Source organism: Centruroides sculpturatus, unplaced genomic scaffold (assembly GCF_000671375.1).
Source record: "Centruroides sculpturatus isolate CEXI.00-Female unplaced genomic scaffold, Cexi_2.0 scaffold72, whole genome shotgun sequence".
NCBI lineage: Eukaryota > Metazoa > Arthropoda > Arachnida > Scorpiones > Buthidae > Centruroides > Centruroides sculpturatus.
In genome coordinates this window covers 1,044,589-1,064,187 of record NW_019384336.1, presented here as the reverse complement: position 1 = coordinate 1,064,187, position 19,599 = coordinate 1,044,589, and the positions used below count along the sequence as shown (strand labels likewise).

Below are 19,599 nucleotides of genomic sequence, written 5' to 3'. Positions count from 1 at the left end.
AAACAAGTTTCTAGAAGGATTACGTGTATTGACAGATGGTGGAAAAGAAAATTTACATACTTGAGTACTGATACTTCACGAAAATAATAATTTTTGTGAACTATTAGTACTTAAGTATGTAAAAATTTATTACATTTCATGTTGTACAAGGGTTTTACCCAATTCTCAAACTGTGTTAGTGAATCTGTGCTATAAAAGCACCATGTTATACGGGGATGTTCCCAATTCTCGAACTGTGTTAGAGTGAATCCACGCTATAGAAATGCCGTGTTATACAGGGGTTACCTGTACTTAGTTATGACAATGCAACACATGAGCGATCTTCCGAGAGGGATGCATCCCAGGAAGACTCATGGAAAGCTTACCCTATTTAGATGTTAGTAATGTAAAGAAAACCCAGAAAACTCCACATGGCCAGTTCGTTGGCCATGCTTGAACCATGAACATGCAGCTATTAAAATAAGAATTTGATTATCTGATAAAACTGAAATAAGGAAAAACAGCAAATTCTAACATCTTTTTAGCTTAACTGATTACAAAAACAGAAATAATATACAAAATATAATTTACGTCAGAGAATTTACAAAATTTTTATATGTAAAAACGTCTTTTATACAGTATGTTTTTTTTCATCCTTTAATAAATTTGTATATTTTCAAAGTGTGATAAAGCAAGAATGAGCTTTAAACAGCAAATAAAAAAACATTGTTAAGCAGAGTTTCTGATTGATGGATTCTTTTTATTTGCCCATATCTTTTTATAATTTTATTCAACTTTAAAATTTTATAATTTTGTTTCTTGAATATATATTACTGAAATAATACTAATTTATGCATTCAATATTGTATAAAGTATAAACTGAATTAGAGGATTGTTAATAAACCAATTAACCCAGTTAAGTGGAAATTATAGAAATTAAACATTGAATTAATGTGTTTAGTTTGTGTATTGAGTGTCTTTTTTAAATAATTTTATATGAAATGTTCTGAAATATTGCTATTGTATTGAGTAAAGAGTGAAAAATAAAAAAATGGTATTGTACATTGTTTTTCACAACATATTATATAGGTTTTTGTACTTGTTGAAGAAAAAGATTCATAATTGCTAAAAAAATGACTGAATTTGTCAAATTTCTTTAATATATTAAGATATCAAAATTACAGTTTTCTTACTTTTTCTATACTATGACTGTCTATAAAGGAAGATATAAAAAATCATTATAAATTATAATAATTATCAAAATTAATCATTCAGTATAAAGTTCAAATTATTTAAACTGAAAAAGTACATAAATAGCAACAAATTAGTTAATAAAAAGTTTTAAACTAACCTTTAGTATATAATTTCAACCTATGCTGGACAGACGTTATAGCTCCTAATACAGATAATCTATTTACTCTACTTTTTATATTTGAAGCTGTACCGAATTCATCCGCAAGCATTTTCGATACTCTTGATATTTGATCTTTAGGAGGAATAATGAGGGAAATCATGCTTGTGCCATTCCTATAAATATTTAAAAATTTGCATCAATGATAGAATTTACTTAAAAATGTTAAATAAATTATTTATTATACAAAGTTTATTAATAACTTAATAATAAATCACAGTTGTATGATCAGCAATTCAGTATCCTGCTCAATATTAAAAATAATTAACTTTTAAGTACAGTAGAGTGTCAATTATCCGAATCAATTGGGGACTGGGGTTGTTCGGAAGATCAGTGTTTCGAATAACCGATTATGTACGATAAAATGAATTAATTTATCTCATCTTGACATTTTTCTCCATTGTGTGTCACTTCACATTGAATTTTTGTCAATGTTAAGCCTAACGAAGACTATTGTATCGTTAAAAATTATTTTTTTATTTTGTACAAACAAAATAAATATATTGAAAAATATAAAAACAATAAAAAAATTATACTTCAGAAGTTAATTTAGTATCAAAAACGTAAAATATTTGAATAGCCCAACACATAGCCAAAGATTGCAGTGCCACAGCACTGGCGAAAATTTAAATTTGCCGACTGGAATTCTTTCAGATGATTGATGTTTCGGATGATTGACTTTTGGATAATCGATGCTCTACTGTAATTTAATTTCTTTCTTTCTTTCTGCACTCCTTTTTATTTTGCTGGCCAGCTGTTATGTATACATAGCAAGGAAAAGTATTGGAATTGCATCAAATCTGACCTTCAGTTTTGCAAATCTTCACATTTTGAGACCTCCTAAGCAAAAACATTCCGTGTGTGTGTGTGTGTGTGTGTGTGTGTACAATATGCCCATCACTTAGTTTAATATCTCTGGATGGGATAAAGATTAAGAAACAAAATTTGGCATGGTAACTTTATATATGATGCTATTAAATTTTGGTGGCAAAAAGTCAAGGGGTTAATTATACATTTCTCCCTATTTGTTCAAAAATGCTAATTTTTCAACAAATTTTAATTTAGTAATATCAATAATGTTAGAACAAAGGCCTGCTTTTGCTGAGATATCATAAAATTCTTTCAGATGATACAAACAAAAACATTACCAAACAATCACCTAAATAATCAGGCTATAATTCTGCTAATTTTAAATAATTAATACAAAGTAATTTGCTACTAGAGATAGACATTAGATGCCATCTTTTAACTAAATTAATAATTATAATTTTAATAATTTATTTAATAAATTTAGAACTATCTGGAAGAAAAGAACTGAACCAGGGAGGTTCTTGAACCTCCCTGGTTCAGTTCTTTTCTTCAGATGAGCCTCAAAATTGTGAATTGTGGCCTGTGAGGTGAGAAAGGTTCCCAACTTCTGATCTAGACTAATATTCTGCTGTCAGTAAATGTGCTTCCTTTCCAAACACTACAGAACAAATTTGATTCCTTGTTCTTTCCAAATGAAAACATATTCAGAATTAATCTGTAAATCAAATCTAGATTCATCTGTAGAAAAAAGAAGCAAAAGCTTGAAGCAAATTTCAATATTTTCCTCTACGGTTGCTTAAAGGAGCTTTTTATTTTTATTTTTTTTGTAAAATTAAGAGAATGAAAAGAATATAAAAAATTTTCTTGCATAAATTCCATTCTCATTAAGATTTACACTTAATAACAGGAATTTAAAAAAAGGGAATTCTCTGGTATGAGCTGTCATAACATCTTGTTATTAAAGCAAGATAACCATTGTTACTATCTATAACGATATGAAATAATTTTGTCCAGATCTTCCCAATACTTTATTTTTCTCTAAAAGATAAAATCACTCTTGAGCAAATATTCAAGCTTCTTGATAGATGAATCTGAAATTAATCTGCTTTTAACCATTCTATGGTTCTACTTTATTAATCAAGTAAACATTTGAGATATTAATTAATGACTTTTATTGACAAGAGATTAACTACATTTCTACATTTTTCAAGAAATAATAATCTCATATCCTAATGGCTTAACTTATTAATTTTCTTGCTGATAAGAACTTATTTACAAATTTAAATATTAAAGAAATTGATTTACCACATTAAAATAGATATGTAAAATAAATAATTACAAATTCTGTTAACTTTTTTATATTTTACAAAAATACTTTTCAAACTTTAATTTCAAATAAAAAAAATTTAAAATTTTGTGCTATCAGATATTGTTTTATTTTAAAAGTTTTGTTTTGTACTCTTAATTACATACCTCGAAGCCTGTTACTGGTGTGCAATTGACTTCAAAAAATGAAAAAATAAAATTTCACAAACATTTTCGAACCTTCAATGGTTCTTCTTCAGGCGGTGACAAATTTCCGTTAATTCTAACAGGCTTCGCGGTAAATCTATACTAATATTATAAAGAGGTGATGTTTGTATGTAAGTTTGTTTGCAGCAAGTAATCTCCAAAACTACTCATCCGATTTCAAAAATTCTTTCACCAATATTTAGAATGGAACTTCAGGGTGGACATAGGCTGTATATTATTCCGTTAAACATTCATATAAATTAAATTATATCATCTAGGGTTAAGGCTTTTACGTCCAACAGACGGCGCTACGAGTACTATGCCCTAAGTTTGCTTTTCTGTGAAGCATTATGCTTTTCTGTGAAAATGAACTAAAGCGGATCATCTTCTATTTATATAAATAAAAATTGNTATATATTTAGTTAGCTGAAGAGGGGCTGATGCCCGAAACGTTGATGTATGGGAAAAACGTTCTAACTAAATAAAAGATTCAACTAGCCCAGTGTTGAGAAAAACGTCACTTCATTGTGCCAGTACACAATAAATAAAAATGTAATATTCGTTTGTTCCTACCAATTCCTTTGAAATTTTGACACAACGCTGCATTCAAATACGCACGTGTTTTTATATAATATACATGTCGAAATCCCCCCGGGAGATGAATGGGATTAAGGCTTACCGTAAAGAACTCTGCTTCTATTTATACTATTTTAGATGCGGGTTTTTGCATTTTTGATTGTGTTTTAATAGGGTACGTCAAGAGAATGTATACTAAGAAGAAATTTTTCAAAAAATTCCCCCCCACGGGGGAAGTGTTATAAATTTATAAGAGATACATTTTGAGCCACAACAACGCGTGGCGGGGTCTGCTAGTAACTGATATTTCCGATGTTGGATAAAGTGAAGTTGTACTCTTAAATGATTAAATTGATTTTCATTATTTAATTTATTTATATATGTAACAATGAAGTGAAGTTTAAAAATATTTCTAAAGTTAAAATTTAATTAATAAGACTGATTGATTTTTGACTTTTTATTTCATTTCATGAAAATGAAATTTTTACTTACAAGTAAAAAATTTTATATAAAATTTAATGCAAAATTAAGAAGTTAAATTACTTTAACTTGAAGAAAAAAGTACTGGTCTTCCTGTTACTAATAAAAAAATATTATTTCAGTAAGCCATTTCAATTTTAAAGAGTTTTGATACAGTTGAGCTGGAATTAATGAAATATGACTTAAAAATAAAAGCTCTAAAGAAGACTAATTTTCTTTTTCCAAATGATATAGGCTTGGCCAATAACTCCATGTGGTTTTGTTGATAGATGGTAGCAGATGTTAGGAAAAGCAACAAACTTCAGTTCAAATTCTGAAAACTTGTAACTGTTTGAAATTGACATTTCAAAATTCATTTTTTTTTTTAAAGTGTAAAGATTGGTTGTGTTTTGTGTGTTTGATTATCAATTAAAAGATAGATAAACAGAAAGAGCATTTTTGGCACATTATGCTTTTTTATTTTAAAAGGCAAAAATGCAGTGTGAACTTGTAAGAATATATATGCAATGTGTGGCAAGATGTGTCAAAGAATGTGTGTCAGAAGTTGTTACAAGATTTAGTTTTGTCCAAGACACAACATGCTTGGGAGATTGATACCAATCCACACTGTATAACATGAGATTGCAGGCATTCTCCAAATATTGAAATTGAGTGTGGAAAACCATCTGCATCAACTGTATGAAACAAATTTCCAAGAATGCATTTCCATCAGTGATTCACTAAGAAAATGCAAAGAAAAAGATCCTTTTCTGAAGCACATGGTAACAAGCAATGAAAAATGGATCATATACAATGTCGAATGCAAATGATCATGAGAACTCTGTGGTAAACCACTACAAACTACTTCAAAGACAGGGCTTCAACATCATCATGCTCTCAATTTGGTAGAAAGGGTTTTGTGTTCTCCAAGCTACTTCTGAAGAACAGAACAATCAATTTGGATGCATATTATGACCAACTGGATGAATTGAATGCAGCTATTCACAAGAAGCATCTAGAATTGATAAACTGGAAAGATAGAAGACATCATGACATTGGACCTCACTCATCTTTGCAAACACAAGGTCTTGTCACATTCTCCATACTCATCAGATATTACCCCTCTGATTACCACGTGTTTTGGTCACTTCAAAAATCTTTAAATAAACAGCATTTTGTTTCAGAGGAAGACGTCAAACAGCACATTATTGAATAAATTGTCTTTCACTTACACAATAAAAAAAAGTCACATGAACTTAGCCAACCCCTATATAAAACTACATACTAGAATCAAATAGTACAAAACTAGAACTTTTATCAATTCTTTTGTATCATATATTCTGATCAAAATAATTCAACATTTGTTAAAATATATTATTTTTTAAATTGTTTACAGCAGAAAGTCAAAATTTCTATACATTTAACTTCAAATCCATAAATTTTTGTTTAAAAATTAAAATTATAGTTTTTCTGATATCACTTATACTGTTTTACTTCCTAGAATTAAAATTTTAAATATCTTCTGTAATCTATATCTTAAATAAGAAAACTTTCACATTTCATCTTTTCTGCATTAGTCTTTTAAATTTTTTACATGTAATAATAAGGAAACTTGAACAGATGAACTTATCGAAACAATTTCTACACTTTTACTGTTTTGTCATTTTTTTTTTATCTTGTACAAGCAGAATTAAGTCTTCAATAAACAGTCTTTAATTGATAATTTCATTTGGATTATAAGTAATGTTATTTTTCTAAAGTATAAACTGTAAACATTTCAGTAAGGTCTAAACATCCTCAGAAATGATCAGAAAACAATTCAAAGTTTAGAAGAAACCTAAAGTGCTTAAAAGCATACAAATTTTTTCTGTATCAATTTTAAATTATTACTATTTTTTATTTTATGTTAATATCTAAGAACACCTGGAAATAACAAAAGAACCTAAAAATCTTTTGTTATGATTGTCTCTTATAAAATTTTTATATACCAGTATAAAAATTTAAGTGTTTCAGAATATCATTGCAATTGAACTATCTTCAGAATGTCTCTTGTTGAAGAATCTTTTTAACACAATAAATAGTTTTTAAATGTATCGACTAGTTTACAATATAAAATAATAAATACATTACAGAACATCAAAAAATTTTCTCAAGATGACCTTTAAATAAGAAAGAACAAAAGTATTAAAAGAAAAATATACACAAAAAATAACAATATAATGCTACAGTAATAAATTTCTAAGAAAAGAATATTAGATGTTTTGAAATGTTTAAGTCTTTATTATTTAAATAAGTTAGCAATGTGAACAGTTAGATATTTTTTTTTTATTTTTTAATCTTTACTTTAATATTAATTATATATGGGTTATTTGATAAAATATATTTAAAATTTAGCAAAGTATAAAGAAAAATGCTTAAGAATTAATAAATTGTTTTATACAAAACATCTTAATGTTGAACCATTTTTATTTACTATAAATTTAAATTTATAAAGAAATACTCTTTTTATAGAAGATTCAATTTTCAGTATAAAAAAACAGGCAAACCCTCTGTGGAGATTTTCTTTCAAAAGCAAACGACTGTACTTTGAATTATGTCAGCTTCAAGAGAGAAAGTACCTCTTCTTAAGTGTTAACAAAACAAATTCAAGAGAATATTTCACTTCTATTTCTTGTTAGCACCTTTAATAACAAAAGCATTAAAAAATAGGTGCTGACAAGAAATAGACAGTCATCTGTAAATAATCATACTTGTTTTTATTTGCCTGTAACAGCTTTTTATTAAAATTAAATGCAAACAACAAAGAATTCCATCTTAAATTTTTTTCCCTTAATAAATTAGAATTAGAAGATAAAAATAAATTTTAATTAAAATGTAAGTATATTTTACTTCATGATTTATTCAATATTTTCTAATCACACAAAAAAATAAGTTTCTATGTAAACAAAATTAAGAATTTTTGATAAGGAAATATTGAAACATAGAATCAAACTCTACTTAATACTTATTTTACATTTATTTACTACTAAATCTAAACTATATTGGATTTCTTATTGGCTACTAATTTATTTAGTTATTAAAATAATTTGATATTATAATTAGATATGTCATCATTTTATGATAACTTTAATAATTAGATTAAATAATTTAAAATAAAAATAATTTAACAGATAATGAATTAATATAATTTTTAGTATTTTAAACCTGAATCAAGTTATAAAAAATAAACACTAATAATTTTTTGAAAAGAATAATTTTAATTTTTCTCTTAAATATGTTGTTAAGAATGAGATAAATCAATTATCACCATTATTCTTTTAATATAAATTACAAAAAAAAAGCTTTCTAAAATAATAAATTAACATTTTTTAGTTCATTCACATCAACTTTGAAATAACTAAACTGTAACAGTATATTCTGATGACTCTGCAACATGCTTGAAAAATAGTAAGTGAAAGTAAATTTCCTTTCCAGAAAGCAAGGATTTTTAATATCTTATATGCAAAAGAAATAACATAATTACTAGTACAAGATTAATGATAATCCAAAGATACAAGAAAATCTCTTCACAACAAAAAGTAAATTTTCTTTTAGAACCTATTTATCAACTGAAGATTGACACACACTCCTGACAGATATATGTTCCAGATATATTCACTTACTCTACTATAGATAGAACAAAGAAACCTTTTTATATGGCCTTAATTTTATTTTTAAAAAATTTCTTCAAGCTGGATAATTGAACAGAATAAAATTTCTAATCACTACAGACAGTGGCCCAAAACTAGGATCAACATGTCCTTGAATTCAAAGGACAATCCCATATTTTAAACTGTCCTTATCCTTTACTGAACAATGTGTCCTTCATTTTTATTTTTTGATGTCAGTGTTTCATAACAACAGTACCAGATTTCAACACAGGCATATGTCATATATCCTTCTCCATAAAAAGATGTGGTTTACCTTAAATATTTAAAATTCTAAATTAAAATTTGTAAATATTCATAGTTAATATAAAAACTATAATTTTTAAATCAAATCAATAAATTTAACCAGATGTTTAGTTATTAACTAAAAATCTTTCAATTTTACTTTTCAAATGGGACAGTGGAACGGAAATTGGAGAATAATAGCAATCTTCATTTTTTTAGCTTTTTAACCCAGTTGTAGAAATATGGCAGTGCTAACCTACCTACTAAGTTATATTACAACTAAACAACAACATATACAAATTTTACTCAGATATTATTTGAATTGGTATTTGAGGACATGTATCTTATATGTTTTCCTTTAAATTCAACAATATTTGTAACACAAAAAGTACCACAGAAAGGAACCGATTTGCATGTTCTCCACGGACCTATCTATATATTTACCAGGCTTCTTTTGTAAAAATATTGAGCATATCAAATGAACCCAAAAACTTCAGAAGAACACGAATCACATATCGAGTGCAAAATCTTTGCTATTCTGAGAGATATGCTTCAATGTGCAATATTAACTTTTTAAACAAGACAAAAAGGATCGAGAATGCAGTTCCATGCAAACATCATTAATTAACTTATTGTAATATAAATGAATTAAAATTCTGATTGAACAACAGTCATTATCAGAAAAGCTGTGCTGCCATTTCATCATCATCATTCATCCTTTAGCTAGCAGTGGGATGGGTTTCCCTCTGGAGCTCATACACAGCTGTAGGTGCTGCAAGAATTTGGACAGCACTAATAATGGCCTTCCATGCTTTTCAGTCTAAGGCTATAGCTTTGGCATCATTGAGGCTTAGTCGCAGATTTTGAAAATCCTTCTTGATTTGGTTGGACCATGTCTTTTTAGGTGCTTCTCTCCACACTTTCTAGTCCACAGGATATTTCTGCCAGAGCATCTTATATGGTATCTGGCTGGCATCTGTTCTACAGACATGACCAAACCATCTCAATCTTTTCAGTTGGATGGTCTCTTCAACTGTTGCTGATTGTTGCAGTAGGGCCGAACAATTTCATTTTATAGGCGATTGCAAATGGTAACACCCCAGATCTGTTGCTGACATTGCATTTGGAAAACCTCAAGTTTTTTCAGATCTGGTTCAAGAGTAAAGTCCACATTTCAGATCAATAGAGAAGAATCAGTAAGATTAACGTCCAAAATATGGAGAATTTTAGTTTTAAGTGCAATGCTATAGTTTTCTGCCATAAACACCATTTTAGTGAGGCGAATGCCAAGATTGTTTAACTGATACAGCTACAGTAGAACCTCGATTATCCGCCCCCCGATCAACCGACCGTCCTAGTCGGCAAATTTCAAATGTCTGCTAGTGATGTGGCGCTACAATAGCAACGATTATTATTTTAAAAAATTTTTGTTAGGCTTAACATCGATGAAAATTCAACGCAAAATAGGTTAATAGCGATATACTAATATACTAATTACATGGGATATAATAATATACTACACTAATAATGGATTTTTTCATACTTTTCGGTTATCCGACCAACCCCACTCCCCAATTAGGGCAGATAATCAAGGTTCTACTGTATTGACATCAGAGATAGATGACACTTTCATCTCTTAGACTAATGATCCTAAATATTTGAATTCTTGCACTTGTTCAATTAAGACTCCATTTAGGTGAACGTTGGCTTGCGATCCATCTGTGACCAGAACTTTGGTTTTATCTGCATTGATTTTTAGACCATATGACTGGGCGATACGAGTGATGTCAGAGAGAGCATTGGTGACCTCAATGTCAGTGTTGGCAAATAGAGCGCTGTCATCGGCAAACAACAGATCAGTCACAAAGCTGTTTTCAGCATATCCCATTTATGCTGCCATTTAGCAAGAGAGAATGAAACAAAATTCACACACTGCCCGACACATTAAGCAAAAAGAGACAACCGCTTCCAGTAGTCAACCACGTAAGCCAAATTCGTGCATAATCTGTCTTCTCAGAAGCTTCTTAAGAAGACTCCATTCTCAATTATATGCAAGAATAACAGGGCAATGGAAAAAATTATTGTACATCTCCTCTTCCAGTAGTAGATCACACAGCAAGACACCACCAGGTCTTTAGAAGACAATGAGGGCCCTGCATTCTGGGTGCACATTATCTACAAAATACCCATCGTTTCACGGTCACCATGTCCCTGAGACTCTACACGAAGAAAAACTCATATGCCGACCACCGTAATCAAATTATTTTTTTTATAACTTAAACAAAGGTCAAATAAAAAAATGCTTTTTCCCTCACGACAAGTACAGAATAAACTTTACTTTCCTATACAAATTTTGCCTTTTATGTTACTTCACATCATAATAAAAATATCAAAGTCCAAAACAGATATAAAAAATCAACTACAAATGCCATTCACCTAATTACAGTTCAAAAAGTGCATTTCTTGTTAACAGCAAACTCCAAACAAGTTGTTTCCCACCATTCAGAATCATAGATTCTTCACACGCCAGCAAAAGCGTCAAAGGAACACCTGTATGCATGACCCTATGTACAACATTCATCTCCAAAGGCCAGTTTTTACCACATACAAGCATGCCACCCATTCTCTATGTTCCGCATACATTTGATGCAAGCCCATGTGAGCAGTCTTGAGAATAGTCGAGTGGGCAACTTGATTCCGGCAAAGGGTCGCACACAAAGCACGTGATTACCAGACTTCTTCATTTCCGCGGGTCCACGATTCATTCCACGATCCATCGCTCCAAAGGGATCCTGACAGTCCAGATCTGAGACTTAACACTACCTATTTTTCGACGTTCGTAACTTAAATGTTCAGACATTTTCAGATTTTCAATAATATGTTTCTAAATGCATTAAAGTAGAAAAATATTTTAAATAGAGTCGGTAACATCTCTTTGGTAACCACACAATGGAAACTAGTTTCAAAAGTTTCGATTGTTTCAGACATAATTTCATTAAACTTTTATCCAAAAGGAAAAACTTTATACTAAAATTTTTTTCCCCTCTTACGTAACGTTAATGCGAATTATGAATAATTACAAACCGAGCATATTTTATACAATTACTTTAATTAACCAAATATAAACGAGATATGATAAATTAAAGCTATAGTGATTTTGCACGTAGGTAAAAGTTAACCGTGATTTTTTATAGTTACAGTATTACTTTAATATTTAATCATTTTAAGTAAATTATTATAAAAATTACCCTCTGGCAGCTTCTAGACTTTTGATTAACTTTTTAATTTTCCAGATTTCCACATTTCTGTCGGCGTTCGATTCTTCTAAATTGTATCCCGACGACATGACGATAGAACCGAATTATTCTTCGAAACGAAATCGACGTAAACGAGCGAGAGCGACCACGTTGGCACCTTTAATACGACTTAGGCTTAATCGACTCGACCCGAGTAAAGAAAAAAGAAAGGCCAATTAAGCGATCGGGACGACTTAAATTAAAATGAACGTCGCTCCCGTAATCCTCGTGCGAAATAAGTCTACGTTAACAATTTAAAATATCTCCAATCCATAGAAAAACACAAAAACAAAAAACGTGCTCGATGTAAAATCCCACCGAGTCGCCCGCGGAGAACCATGTGAACGAACGTAACGTCATCGTTCGTTCACATGCAAAGTTAATATAATTAAACGGTTTCCAAAAGTCTTTGATTATTAATATTAATTATATTATGTAATAAATTTAAAAAATTAAAATATCGGTACGGTTTTTAGTTTTCTATATAAACATTACTTAAAACAATAATTTATTCGTTCGTTTCGAAAATCATTTTAATGGCTATATTAATATTTCTATGACGTCGATTATTATTAATTAATTAATTTAACAGAAATAACACGTATTTTTATTTATTTGTATCCAGAAAGTCTAAGTGATTTAACGTTTAACGTTATACGAAATGTTTTATAAATAAACAAAAAAGATTTTTAAGTTCGTTAATAAAAAATACGCGTTTATTTTAAAAATTGAATAACTCGGAAAGTTCGACGTTTTTAAAAAAATAAAAATTCGTCACGCCCTCCGACGCTGAAGTATTGCGTCACGTCGACGACATTTAAGTTATGTGTCGGAGTGCCGTGGCTTTGGTGTGTGGCCTTCCCGGAAGCGGCAAGACGTTCTTGATAGAAAACGTCTTTCGACGTCTCGACGATAAACGGTCTGAGAAAAAGAACCACGTCGAACTTAGCACCGATTTTCTACCTTACGTTAACTTATTTTGGATTAATTTCGACCGATTGGTCTCCCTTTCCGTCCAGAAGGAACTGGTATAAGATTCAAATTACATTTGTGGTTTATTCAAATTTTTATTTGCAGATCCGAGTAACTGTCGGGCCAATCACTTGTGTATAATGCTTCTAAAGCCTGCCACGATTTTATGAAAAATTACATTGTCTGCCGTCGATTTCTTTTGATTTTATCTCCGTTGCCGACTATAGAAATTTAAAACGTTTTAATCATTTTTTGGCTTATTTAAGATCACTTAAAACTTTTTCCATGTAATTCTGAGGTCTTTTTGAAATTAATTTTAGAGTACAAATTTTCTGCTTTTGTGAAATTATAAAATGCTGATGGAAACATACCAAAAAAATAGAAACTTATCAATTATTACTCCATCTTTGAAAATTAAAGGTTTTTTTCTCCTTTCTGTACTGTAGGTGCTTGGAGGGCATTTACTTACCCTCTGCAGACTCAGCCGGGTTCCTAGGGTCTTGTGCAGGGTTTTCCTCTCCTTGCCCCATCCGTTGACCCTCCCGGGACTCCATTGGCGCCACTCGTGCCTGAACTGCCTCTGTCGACTCCCCCCTTGATTTTTTTTTCTTCCATCTCTGTTGTGCCCGAGCTTCCCCCGATGTAACTGTTCCGCGCCTCTTCTTTCCTTGTGATGCTGATTGTCTGTCTCAGCATCCACATTTCTGCAAGGCGTGCTGTCCGTATATGCCGTTTTCAGCATTTGGTGCCTGGCACCGAACCGTACACTGTTGCAGGCCTAATGATCGTTTTTATAAAATTTTCCCTTTAATCTTTTAGGCATTTTTCTGTCACAAAGTACTCTGCTGATCTCTCTGTTTAGTCCGGCTGGCCGTGACCAACTTTGTTATGTCTACATTAATCTCTTTGGCTTACCAGAGTACTGACCCCAAATATCTGAAGTTTTCGCTCTTGCTTCTTCAACTTTCACATAGACTTTGTTCTCAGAAGCACCTTCTCCTAAATCCATTTTTCTGTTTCTTTCTACTAATCTTTAAGCCTCTTCCTTTCGATCTTTTCCTTAACTTTTCTGACTTTTGATGAAATTTGCTGTTCAATAACCATGATATCATCTGCAGACGGCAGATGCCAACGTATTTTGTCTTGAGTCTCCTGTCACACATTGGTGATCGAGAAGAAATGAAACATTATCTAAATTGAAATTTGTATGTCTTTTATGATAATTTGTTTTAATTTTGAGAATTTACCAAAAATATTTAAATTGGCATGCGTAAGAAAAAGTTTTTACTTTTAAATATTACTGTTCTCAAAACAAACTGGCCAATACTAAAATGATAACAGTGATATTTGCCATTAATTAATGGTTAAATTAGAATGTTTATAAAAAAAATTAGAATATGCAAATTTTTAGACTACAGTATATATATTCATTCTAAAACAGAAATTGAAACCAAAATAAATTATTTATCTGGGTCCGTTTTCTAGGATTTAGGCTTGTACTCGATTTATTACGCCGTTAAATATATGTAATGTTTTGGAAACAAATTATCACATTATATTGGAAAACTTCAAAATAAGGTAAAACTTCTCTAACTTGAATATTTCCTGTTGAAGAAAATGAAACACTTGGTAGGTCTTGACAGAATAGCAAGGAATTTAATGTCGACTTGAATTTCTTAACTCAAATTTTCACTGAGTTGAAGTTTTTTGTGATCCTTGACATTGATTCTGTTACTTTCAACTTCCCCAACTCAAATTTTAACATTTATTCTATCCAAAGTGATCCTAATTATTGGATTTCCTGTGAAATTTTCACAGTTAGTTGTTTATACTCTCAAACACCCATTTTCAAACATTGTTCCAGTCCAAAGAGAGAGGTCCTCTTACTTTATTTCAACAAGATGTACAGTACCTACAAAACTGTTTGATTCTATTAGTTATATTGAACATTATGCCAACAGTGTTACAAGGGCTGTTAAAAAAAAAATAAAAATAACTATCAAAGATTCTTTATATAATGCAAGAGAGATAAAAATACAAATCTATTCAAAATTGGAAGTTTTTACTCTATTGTTCTCTAAGTTGAATTGTCCGTAACTCGAAGATTCTTCTTACCCCGTGGAGCTTAGAACTAAAGAAGTTTAACTGGATTCTGGATGCTAACAAATAGGAGAGAAAAGAATTATGAAGCATTCTTGAATATTTGTTAGTGTTTACGTATATATATACCTATACCTATATATAAATTAATGATATCAAATATGAAAGAAATTTATAAGTTGTGTAGAAAATTTTGATTGTGTGTTGTGTTGTTGTTGTATTCGGGCCATTGAGAGAGGGCTGGGAATTTTTCTCCCAGTCTAGAGAAAACTTTAGTGGTCTGTAGTGGTTCCTATCGCTACAAAAATCATTTTTACTAAGAGAAAATAAAATCTTTAAGGCTGCTTTTTATTAATAAAGAAACATTCTATGTATTTCATTCAAAAAAAAAGAAAAATATCAAACGGGACCCACACTACCTCTCTGGGTCTGTATGAGCTCTTAACCACACCAATCATATAGTTGTGTGATTTGTTATGTTCAAAAAACAATGATTTTCAAATAAGTTTAAACATTTTATAAAACAATATAATATGCATATGAGAACAAAATAAATCTCAATAATCTATAAGTCTTGAGTTCAAACACTTAGACTGAAATAAAGTAAAAAATGCAAACCTTTGAATTTTATAAATGAGATTCCAGCATAGTTTAATGCAGATAAAATACAAATGTTTTTGATCTACATAGGAGATAGTTCTTCCTCTGACTTTTCAATCTCAAGACTTAACATTGTCTTTACATAGTTCCTATGTTTAATATTTCTTTTAAACTCCATTAAAGCTAGATTATCTCAATCTAGTATTCATATTATATCAATTATCTCACATTATTATTATTATTATTATCATTTAGATTGAGTTGGGGTGTGTGGCCAAAACACATAATCACATAATCTCCTCTTGCATAGTTTGCTAATGGAGAATCTGGAGAATATTAACTTTGGTTTTATGTACAATCTAGAGAAGAGGTTTCTCCTAAGCTTGACAAAATGTGCCAATTCTGAAGCATGTTAATTTTCTTTAACACTTATACAAGTGAAAAGTCGGATCAAAAGACATACTGATTATGATATAAAATGCTAGATACCAATACAGAATATAAAATATTATCATAATCTAATACTCAATTGTTGAACTTCTCAAATCATTAATATATTGAATATACCAATATTCATATAATAATCAAGCTATTATTATAAACAATATCTTGAAGATTTTGAAAAATATTTTATGTTATATATGTTAAAATACTTTGTCCTGAATATTAACAATTACACTTGTCACAGTTTGATAATATCATCTTTAAGTTATTTAAGTTTATTTTAATCAGTATTCTTCTATGGAATAAATATTAACAAATATGTTATTGTAATACATCTGTTTTTTTATATTTTTCAGATCAATGAATCTGGTGCTTGGAAGAAATGTAGAAAAGATATATTTTGTGCTGTTGAATGTTTTTTTTATCATATTCTTGGTTTAAAATCATCTTGTACCTCCCTTACTGACAATGTAAAGAATTACTTGGAAAAGTTAATTCAAATGAATAGAAAATCAACAACATATAACTGTAATGTGTTCTTAATTGAAGATAATTTTTATTATCAAAGTATGAGGTATGAATGGTACCAACTAGCTAGAAAATGTTAGTATAAATTAAAATATTTTTATTCTTAGTAATTAATTTATATTAATTTACTCGTACTCAGTTTTTTTTGTTTTTTATTAAAAATCTTTTAAAAATTCAAGTAGATTAAGAAGAAAATCATGTTTGGATTTAAAATGATAAATTTTCATTAAATCAAGTATAAAATTTACTTAATTGCATATGAAAATTGCATTAACTAGGGGATGTTTGAAAAATATTAAAAATAATTCATCAATGGTATTAAATTTAGTCAAAAGAAATTTTTGGCTTTATTTTTTAATAATTAGTTGCAGTGATTTGACCAAAACTGCATAAATATATCTGCCAAGTAATATGCCAAGTAATGTCAAGGCGACTGAGTTTGTCGACCTCAAATGTAGATACAATGCAATTTTTAGATGTGTGATTATCGTATCCATCAGAGATGAAGATCATCCCATTAAAATAAAAAAATTTCTTGAGGGGTTGAATGAATAAGTTTGCTTTCCAACAGTAAAGAAATGATGCTTTAATACAATATAGAACATTGCAATTTACTCATAGATGAAAGCAGATTATACACATTCCAATGAAGTATGATTGAAAGACGAAATATACCTTTGGATGAGTCTGTAGTTTGAACAGCTCATCCAAAGTTACAGAATGGCTATTGAAGAGAAATAATTTATATCAATATGTGGGATTATCATCAATTGCAATACAATAGCAGTTTGTCTTCACACTGATCAAATATTTATGCTTTCTACATTAAACAAGATTTCATTTACATATCAGATTGATCCATTGAAAGAATTACTATAATGTACATTTGTATTCTGGTAGATATACATGTGAAAATGTAGTTATTAAAAATTTATAACATTAATCACTGGTGATAATTATATTTAAAGAACCTACATTTCAACTATGTAAATATTCTGTTTTTTTTTTCATCACTTCTAGGATTTCACAAATCACATTTTTTTTTTATAATATAGTATTTACAATTGTTCAATTCAACATGTCACATATTGTAAAATGAATACTTTACAAAAACACTCAAGACATCCAAAAAATATCTAGTCACTTTCTAAAGTAAATTAAATTTTGAGAGATAAAATTGCATTTTCTAGGAAGAAATATTTTGGTCATTTTTTTAATAGAACAAGCTATACATGCTAATATAAATGTTTTTCAATATTAAACAAAAACTGCATGCAACATATCCAATTTCTAATAAATCTCTAATTATTTTTATTATATATTATTTCTTTGTTTAATTTCCAAAGACTTTATTAAATTTTCACCAGGTCTTTCCATCTTTGTAGAAGAAACAAATGTGCACAAAGTTTTTGTATATTTATTTTGGAAAAGTGTGGTCTTCATGAGTAATATTTTGTTAAATTCGTCTTTGGTAAAACTAAATAAAATATTCGAAAACATTCCCAAATCAAATTCTTCTGTTAGATATTTAGATGCTAGAAATTTAAATATTTTATGAATTTAATTTGTATTTAAATTTAATTCTTTAACATTATTAATATGCAAATAAAAATTTTGAACTAAAGTAATAATACTTTAATTTTTACTTAATAGTACAAATGGGATTTTGCCAGATTTATTTGGATTGTTCGAAAGAAACTGCTCTGTCTCAAAATCTACAAAGGAAAGAAAGAGTTAGCGATGACGCCATTCTTTTAATGGCCGAGAAAATAGAAATTCCAAACGTAAATATCAACAAATGGGAGAAGAACTCCATTATAATTAATGTAGAAAATGGACCGAGTGATCATCATGTGTAAGTATAATTTGCAAAATTGACCTTATCATATTTTTAATTGCAAACGAAGTGAAAATTATAGGTATTCAAACAGGGACAAGGTTTTGGACGTTTTCGATAAGGCTCTGACGAATCCCGAGACTCCAGCCGTCGTCGACGACTCGATGAAGGTAAGATTTAACGAACATTTTGCGATGGAAAAATTATCGTTAACGAATAATGTTAAAAGTGACTATTGACGTAGGTGAACTCTCAAAAAATATGCTCGACGAATGCCGTTCATCAAATCGATTTAATACTGAGAAGATTAATTAGTGAAAAAATTCAGAGAGAACGTGGTAATTATTATTTCTATATATGGTAGTAGCAATATTTATATTTAAATTAGAAATATTTTTAGTTTCTAATACAGATAGAGAATCGTTAAAAACGTTTTCGACATGCGTTGCCAGAGCTCGTCCAAAAATAATAGAAAAACTAAAACTGGGAGAAATAAGTATGAATAAAGACATACTATTAGCTATCGAGGAAGGAAGAGGATTTGATGTTATTGTCAAGTTAAGAAATACTTTAGAATCAATTTTAGATTCATTTATTGAATAAATGTTGTGTGTATTTTTGTTACATTAAAATATTTTTACAATTTGTATGTCTTTTTAAAGAAATTAATTAATCATACAAAAGAGTAATTTTTTAAAATTTTGCAAAAGTTGTCTCTAGAAATCTATAGATGACACAGAATTCTATGGTTCTATATACTGTATTTATTTTTCTACTTCATCTATACCAGTGTTTCTCAACCTCTAATGAATCGTCGCCCCTTCAATAAAACCGTTACGTAGTATCGCCCCAAGGACTATATACTACAAGGATAGCCAGATCCCTATTCTACAATGTTAGCCAGGAATGGCAAGTTAGTGACGTCAGCACGAGTCCTGACCTCTCTGTTTACATAGAGCAGGGTGTGCACGTGTTTAGTTTTCGCTTTTAATATTCGTCCAATTTTGTGATTAACGAAGTGATTTATTTTAATATTTCTGTAATTGTTTTATTTGACTAAGTTTTTTATAAGGTAAGATGATTTAAATATAAGTCATTAAATATTTAAAGCTATATTTTTATGTTAGGTGAAGAACAAAATGC

General features: G+C 29.5%; 2 protein-coding genes across 4 annotated transcripts in view; one reads left to right on the top strand and one right to left on the bottom strand.

Moving 5' to 3' along the window:
- Nucleotides 1-12,328, bottom strand: part of LOC111632023 (eukaryotic peptide chain release factor subunit 1-like) — a 45,871-nt gene extending 33,543 nt beyond the window's left edge. The window contains exons 1-2 of the mRNA XM_023376379.1: nucleotides 11,928-12,328; nucleotides 1,331-1,506 (exon numbers count right to left, since the gene is read on the bottom strand). Coding sequence (XP_023232147.1) covers nucleotides 1,331-1,506; nucleotides 11,928-12,025 — 274 coding nt within the window. The 5' untranslated portion in view covers nucleotides 12,026-12,328. The remainder of the gene's footprint in view (nucleotides 1-1,330; nucleotides 1,507-11,927) is intronic.
- Nucleotides 12,329-12,694: 366 nt separating this feature from the next.
- On the top strand, nucleotides 12,695-19,105 carry LOC111632000 (L-seryl-tRNA(Sec) kinase-like). 3 transcript variants are annotated; one of them, XM_023376364.1, is made up of 6 exons: nucleotides 12,695-13,003; nucleotides 16,448-16,694; nucleotides 18,273-18,474; nucleotides 18,551-18,626; nucleotides 18,701-18,794; nucleotides 18,857-19,105. In XM_023376364.1, exons 1-6 carry the CDS (start codon nucleotides 12,800-12,802, stop codon nucleotides 19,057-19,059), a joined length of 1,026 nt encoding a protein of 341 aa, XP_023232132.1. In that variant the 5' UTR covers nucleotides 12,695-12,799; the 3' UTR covers nucleotides 19,060-19,105. The 3 variants fall into 3 exon arrangements, with proteins under 3 accessions (XP_023232132.1, XP_023232136.1, XP_023232125.1); XM_023376368.1 differs by having other exon boundaries at nucleotides 18,539-18,626; nucleotides 18,869-19,105; XM_023376357.1 differs by having other exon boundaries at nucleotides 18,539-18,626.
- Nucleotides 19,106-19,599: the final 494 nt, after the last annotated feature.